The sequence below is a fragment of the Argiope bruennichi genome, chromosome 5 (genome assembly GCF_947563725.1).
Source record: "Argiope bruennichi chromosome 5, qqArgBrue1.1, whole genome shotgun sequence".
NCBI lineage: Eukaryota > Metazoa > Arthropoda > Arachnida > Araneae > Araneidae > Argiope > Argiope bruennichi.
Genome location: NC_079155.1, coordinates 78,311,876 through 78,320,003, shown reverse-complemented (window position 1 = coordinate 78,320,003; position 8,128 = coordinate 78,311,876). Strand labels below are relative to the sequence as shown.

The window sequence follows — 8,128 nt, the reverse complement described above, 5'->3', positions numbered from 1 at the left end:
GGTATCTCATGATTTCACTTTTCAAATTGGTGTTAAGTTTTAAAAAATGTAATTACTAATTTAATTAATCGGGAAATAATTAGTTTCCCAAAAGTATCATTTTTATATTTCTCTGAGGTGGCAATCCACATGCACTTGAATACAATAATGCATAGGATACAAATCATTTTTTTTTTCTGTGTGATAAAAACACTTTAGAAATACGTTGCTTCAATTTATAAAATTAGACTGAGTTTTTGAGTGAGTGGTGCTAAAGTCACATGCCAAAATGCATCCCTCAAATTTGATTAATTCTTTCTATTCACATATATTGTAGAAAAAGTAACACTTTTAAAAAATTAATTTTAAAAGTTGACATTCATTAGAATCTTTTAATAGTTACAAAACTTGTAGTTATGTACACAAGAATTAAAAATCAGTCGCATATATACTAAAAATAATGCACAAAGATTTCAAATGAAAACTCGGAATGCAGAAAAAAAAAAACTTTATAAACAAATGATTTTATTGTACAGTGATTGAAAAATGTTTAAAATCTCATATAAAATGCTGTACAAAAACATGAAACATTTCACATCACTAAAAAATAAATATATAAACCACTGATTCACAATCCAAAAATGCTTTTTTGTTGATGTAATCAACTGATAATAAGAGCAACAACTAGAAACTAATATAAAAAGCAAAATTAATTTTTTGTTACCGTTTTAAGAACTCAGCATGTTCTTGTTAAAATATATTCATTATTCACATGAAAAGAAAAATTAACCATAATTAATAAAAGAGCTCTCCAAAACTAATGCTGTATACTACATTCTTCTAAATATATCAGACATAATAATATAACCAAACCAGTACGTTCCATAAATAAAAATATTTACAAACAAAATTGGAATAAAAATATCAAAATTCCATCATAAGTCTTTCCACACTAAGCATATTCTACTGGTACTATAAGAATGTTTTGAGTAATAATATGATGAGTATCTTTTATTAAACCCTTATTTTTTCCCATTAATTAACTTATAACTGATGTGTCATGAATACTAAATTCCCAAATGACGGGAGACTGTATATCAAGCTATGATGATTAGAAATACATAACGGGTTTGTTATTTAACATTTACAGAATTAAAGAAAAATCATAACATCTACTTAGTTTGTTTATTTAAATAATAACTGTCAAACTAAAAGCAATTCAATATTTAAAAAAAAATCACAGCTTTTTTTTATTATCATTTTTAATATGTCAAACAACAAACATTCAAATATCTCTAATTGTTGCAAAAGTAGGATTGTGAATCAATACATCACACATTCATTTGTTTTGAATGGAACTTATGAAGCATGCTCATAATTTAGCATGGACTGAAAAATTTGAATTATATGAAGAAAAAAGTAATAGAAAAACAACAGATGGATGTAAAAAAGAAAACACAATATTTTAAAATCATGCAATTTATTTAACACAAAGGTACCCTCGAACTTCTGTAATAAACTTCTCAAAATCATCTCGGAATTTTATTCGACTGTGACGGTCTAAAGACAATGTCATGTTGGCAGATAAATTATTGAATGATGTCAAAAGTCTTTGTGCAGTAACAGGATCTGATTGGGAATTAATAAGCTCTTGAACCAATTCTTTGTACTTTGTCTAAAAAAAAAAATATGATAATATTAATTTAAAAAGCAGTTTTAATAATAAAAAAAAAATATTTCAAACTACTTAATCTTGTATGATAAAATATATTTCAAAAACACATTTTCAGCAGCATACATAGCAATCTCTCTAACCAAAACAGTTAGCACTTGCCATGTGAAGTCTCCAGCATTACAAAAGGGTAAATAGGAGCATTACTGAGAAAGTAAGTGATTATTTTACACCACTAATTTCCATTTTAACGTATTTTATAATAAATATAGGTAATTTGGAATACAAATGTTTATTTTAAAAATTCAAAATTCTTTTCTAATACTTGCCAGATATGGAAATTAAAGTATTAAAATTATTAACATTAACATATACTTTAGTATTTCCTGAAACAGTGAATAAGATCAATTTGAAAAAAAAAAAAAAAAAAAAAAAAATGGAAATAACCTATTAAATCATAAAAATATTACCCAATAGTAAAGTATTTAATATTAAATTAATTCTTTCGATATAATAAGAGTATATATATATTACAAATCTGTAATGCTGCTTCTCAACACAGTTAGTTTCATTGTTGAAAAGGTCGTTTTACGATAAACTCTTTTGGATGCTGAAATGATGACCTTCGGGCTTGGCGACAAAATGGATTATACCAGAATCTTCCAAGAATTTTGACGATAGGTTCAGTAAGAGCTTGGATATACTTGATTTTTCAAGAACCTCTTCTGCCCTGTTCCGGAAACAATAAAAGGCAGGCAGTGCAGGCTAAGACAGTTGTCTAACAGTATAAAGTTGCACAGCGAATTAGTTGGATCAATCCAGCAAACTGCAAGCATTGAGAGAAGCTCAAGCAATTAGTGGATTGAAAATTGATACTGTGTGCTGAGTTTTGGAGAATAGTACTGAAGCAGCATCAAGTTGTGGGTGGAGCAGCTAATCAAAGAGACAGTGGAGAATAGCAGATGTTAGGAGAAGGACCATAGAAAGTAGCTATGTAGATTCTCTTCTGCTGATTCTGTCTGGAAGTTTTATGTGCTGTGGTTGTTATTTACTATTGATTAATGCTTGTGTATGTCTTGGCTGTGTATTTGTTGTCTATGTCTTCGTGTTAATAAACGTCATTATTTGCTATTGAGGTCAGCCGATTGCATTACACCATACCCCATTACAAGGTGAACCCATTCAAGTTTAACAGCATTTTAAATTTTCATAACAATAGATATATATAAAGAAACAAACAATTTTACTTCGTTATGGGAAGTATTGTATTTTTATTTTACAATCTTGTCTATCATCATATAATTATAACTTGATAATTTATAAAATTATTGGTTTATTATGCACTTCAAATGGCATTATTATTAACTCTTGAAATTGTTGGACATATTATGGAATAAATGAATTAACACTAAACAGCAGAAAGTATTAGCATATTCAGTCTAAATATTCTATCTGTATGGATAAATAAGCTCAATCACACAAAGCATATTATTAATGCTGCAATGAATAATTGCACAGTTTTAAAAATTTCATTTACATACATTTTGAGGATGTGTTTGATAGTATTGGAAGGAGATAATGAGATAATAGCAAAAAATATCTCCTGAAATTACAAATATGATACTTTATTGCCAATCTGACTTACCATTTTAAAAGCAATCACTAAATTTTTTATAGGTAAATATTAAAATTTATCTATAAAAATTAAATAAATTTATAAGATAAGATTATTTTTTAAACAAAACATTTAGTACAAAAACACAACTACGTCTAAGCTTTTAACATCTGCAATTGTAGTTCAATAAAAGTCACACATTTATAAGAAAATAATATTAATTTAATATTTAAAATATATCATTTTTACCATTATCATTCAGATACTGTACTGTAATTAAATTTGAAATCAACTAACTATATTGACAAAAATGAAAAATATATATTTCTACAGTCTACGTTTATAACTCACCTGATAACAACAAACTAGAGCATATAATGTTCCACTTGCAGCTTGAGTCAGATCTGCATCCAAGGGCTGATGTAACAACATGTCAAAAACCAGCTAAAAAGATCGAGGAGAGCAATATCAATCCATCCTTAAACACTTTTATGAACAATAGACAATATGAGTTTCAGTGTATATTCTTGAGTATCAGTGTATTAAAGTAAATGAATGGCTCTAGTTTAAATGATTAAAATGTAGTGTAAAAATTGGGGAGAATGTATATATATTTTATGGTCAATGTGTTAAACTGATTAATCATTTAGATTAGACATCATCAATAATTACCAATAAATCATGTTTACTTACATATATAAATATATATGTAAGTAAATGGAAATGTTTTGATTATAGGACACTGTACTTATTAATTTAAAAAAAGAATTTTAGATCTGAACTGATTACTTCATGCTTAAAAAATAAAGAAACTATTCATCCAATTAATAAGTCTTATTATAGCAATTCTTACTCAAGTCATAAATATTTCTACATGAAATTCATTATTGCATTTAGGGAAATGGTTTAAAACTACTAAAAAAATTATATTGGAATTATATAAATTGACATCCCTGTAAAGATTTCACATATATAAAATTCCTACATGCATTACAGTACAACTTAATACTTTATATAAGTCACATCATCAATAAAAATAAGTAATATTTTAGAAGTAACTTGACCAGGGTAATAGAGTTTTTTTTTTTTTTTTTTTTAATCATTGTCTTTGCTAAAAAGATAACTTTTTTATTTATCCAAATAATTCTTTGTTTAACTAAAGTGGCAATATAACCATTAAGTTAGAAATTTGTATGCATATAAACTAATTGCATATTTAAAAAATCTTTTCATAAAATAAAACAGGATAAGAGTTATCTCAATTGGTTTTGCAAACAATGAATGCTTTTAACATATATTGTTTTTTTTTTCTTTTTTTTAGAGAATAAAATAAATTTCTTGCATCAAAATATTTATAAATAATGACAAATTCATTAATTTTTTTGGGTGGCAAGGTTAATTAAAACAAAACAAATCGTTAATAGATTGTAAAGAGAATAGAAGCACTATTTATGTCCACCCACAAATTACAAAATACTTTGTGTAGTGATAGACAGGACTAAGTTTTCAAATTTACAATTCGATCAAGCAACATTGTCAGTTTATTTCATAATTAATAAAGTAAAATAGGATAGTGTATAGATTAAGGCTTGCAAATTATAATAATGTATACAAAAGACAATGTTTTTTGTGTGCAGCCTTTATAAGCTAAAAAGCTACATAATAGATTTTATTCAAATTTTATATACAGATGTATTGAGGCAACAAGAAGATTTGGAAAATTGTGTGGTAATTAACCAAATATTTAAATTTTTTACTAATTAGAAAGTATTTTTCGGGCCTCTGTCTTGAATTTTTCTACTCTTTTTCCTACCTATATATAGGAAAATATTTTTTAAAGGAAATATTTTTTATGAATTGAAAAGAAAACATTGTTAATTAAAATTTTAGATTTATTCTGATTAAAAACTTCTAATCTAATTTCCATGGTGGATTATTTTCAAACATGTGCAGTGTGTTATTTACATTTTGATATAAAAGGAACATTAAATTTCATGAAGTTTCGTAATGTTCAGTCATTTATTGTCTTCAGAATTTTTTAAAGTTCTGTGTTATTTTCTTTCTGTTTTTGACACAATGTTCTGTTTCATTTACAATTTGACATTTTATAAAGTTTTTTTTTTTTTTTTTTTTTTTTGAAATTCCATAATGTTCAAATTTTAATGTTTTATAGTTTTCTTAATATTGTGTCAATATTGTGATGATTTTGCTGTATTATTAAGTGAAGTTTTCCAAGTAAACAGAATAATATTTAATCTTAAATCTAATGATTTTACATTCTGATTATTTGACTCTGCTGGAGAAAATTATCATTTGGAATTAAAATGTGCTGTTATTAAAAATGCAACTAAAACAACAAAACATTGGTTGTTACATAGATGTAACCAAGAGAAAAGAAGAAATACAAAATGAAATAGAAGAAACAGCACAACAAAATAAACAAAATAGATTACATGTATCGCAATCACTTGTTACTGAATCATCACACATGAAGCATGAAATGACACACACACACACTGAAATCTTGCACCAGCAAAACATTGCTTGGTCAGCTATTATCAATAAAATAACAATTTCCTTTTTTTTTTTGCAATTAACATAAACCTACCCTAAAAAGGAATCTAACAGAATTTGTTTCTTTATTCATTACTTTTAAATTAGTGTACAATTAATTGTAATTTAAAATTGTTTGCTCTTAAAATTAGTTTTAATTAAATGATCATATGATAACAGTTTTTATTAAAGATTATCGCCCGCCTTTTGTTTTAGTTAAATTCTAAAAATTTCAATCATTCTTAATAATTATTCATATATTAATCTATTACTTTTAATCTGGCGAAATATTAATTGCGATCTCTTATCATTTATTCTTATTTCACTGATTTGGATATTTAGAAGTTAACTGAAATGGTTTTGAATTTTAACTTGATATGCTCATTTTAACAAAAAGTCAAAGATTATATGTATTAAAAAAAATGTAGATTTCCTTAGGATTGATCCCAGACAAAACGATGTATATCAGTTAATTCTGAATAAACAAAACATGAAATCCAAAAATCGTGCAAAGTAGAAAGCAATATATAAAATTACTCTGTTAAAAAAATTAAAAAACAAACAAACAGGAATTGTTTTTTAAAAGACAGTACAGTTTTTTTTAGTGAATCTAACTTATAATCCCCCATTTTACAACAGATTATTTTTATTAAAACTAATTTTGTAAAGAAAATTAAATAATTCACAACATTTCTATAAAAATGTATAAATACATACCGTGGCATTTAAAAATTAAAGATTATAATACAATGTAATTGACATACTAACCTTTAAAAATGGTTCTAAAGCTGCATGTATAGGCGAACCTTGAAGATTCGCTCGGTGAATATGCAGAGCCAGGATTGATAAGAAATCCAAACATAATGCAGAAACATCAGATGTGTAGCTATGACTTAGTTAAGTATATTAAAACATAAAAATAAAAATTTAAAACTCAAATATAAGCAAAAAATTTTTATAATAAATCAATCAAATGGAAGAAAAATAATAAGATTAATACATATAGCATTTTATGCAGTAAAGGATACGATGTTAACCCAAACTCAATGGATGATAACAAGGATTTCATTAAATCAGCTGGTATTTGACATATTTTAGCTGGTTGTACTTCACAAACAGAAATAACAAGTTTAAAATACTGTAAACACAAACTCGGAAACTGGAAGAGAAACAAAAAATATTATAGATATATTATAATTTGAAACCGATGTTTTTAACAAAATAAAACATATAATGCAATATATGCAAGTATATGAAATAGATTTGTAATAATTATGGAGGTAAAAAAAAAAAAAAAATCTTTAAAAAGAGTTTTTGAACATTTTAAAGAAATATTGAGAATGTAAATTTGTAATGATATAAAATAATTATATTTATGACATATTTAAAAATAATATACACAAGTACTTCACATAGAGTGGTAAAAAGTAAAAAAAAAAAAAAGTAAATAGAATTACTGAACATAAGTGTTGCATTTTTTAAAACATCATAAGCATTTTAGTTAATTTCACTTCAACTTAAATAATTGATTTATCCATAGAACAACTTCAATTTCAAGTTAAAAAAAATTAATTGATGAAGCTTTTTTTTAAAAAATTTATAACACTGCTACTGTTAATAATAAATATACAATATGTCACCTCTTATAATAGCCTAATAGCTAATTAATAAATAATTAGAGACAGACATATGCAGTCAAACGAGCTCACATAACGAGCAAAACAAAATGTGCAAAAGTGATTCACTTAACAATGTTTTGTAGAATGAGTAATAAGGAGATATGATGTCATACGCTGGATTGGCTTGTATAAGTCTGTGTTGAATGCCTGTTTAAAGAGAACCCTTATATCTACATGGAAGAAGTTTTGGATAGATAGTATTATTGACCATGAGTCCTAAAGTGGTGAAGATTACAGGCTTAAAGGTGGATAGCAACAGCATTGATGAGCTGGTGGAAGAACAGAGCCAGAAGCTCCCTTTTGTGTCACAGTAAAAAACTGCAGAGGATCATAATTAAGAATATTTAATAGACAGAAAAAAAAAAAAGAAAAGAAAAGAAACAACTTTCCAGTGAAAGTGAGATGCTGAAAGCATAGGAAATTACTGTATCATATATTAAGAAGCATTACTCCGATAAAGTAATAACTATGTAAACTATACATACGATAAAAATTCCATCATTTTATGACTGAAATTAGAAAAGTCACAGCTGTTTAGTCTAAATTGAGAATAGTATACAAATTTAATTTAAGGAGCAATTTAAAAAGTAATGTATTAACATAATTTCAAATAATCCCTCAATTCTCTTT

The 8,128-nt window shown here is 25.8% G+C and overlaps 1 protein-coding gene across 1 annotated transcript in view; it reads right to left on the bottom strand.

Annotated features, from left to right (window-relative positions):
• Positions 1-1,442: 1,442 nt before the first annotated feature.
• LOC129969197 (exportin-4-like) overlaps positions 1,443-8,128 on the bottom strand; it is a 32,840-nt gene continuing 26,154 nt past the window's right edge. Inside the window, exons 21-24 of the mRNA XM_056083640.1 lie at positions 6,848-6,978; positions 6,588-6,705; positions 3,618-3,710; positions 1,443-1,654 (exon numbers count right to left, since the gene is read on the bottom strand). Of these exons, the coding sequence (XP_055939615.1) occupies positions 1,460-1,654; positions 3,618-3,710; positions 6,588-6,705; positions 6,848-6,978 (537 nt within the window). The 3' untranslated portion in view covers positions 1,443-1,459. The remainder of the gene's footprint in view (positions 1,655-3,617; positions 3,711-6,587; positions 6,706-6,847; positions 6,979-8,128) is intronic.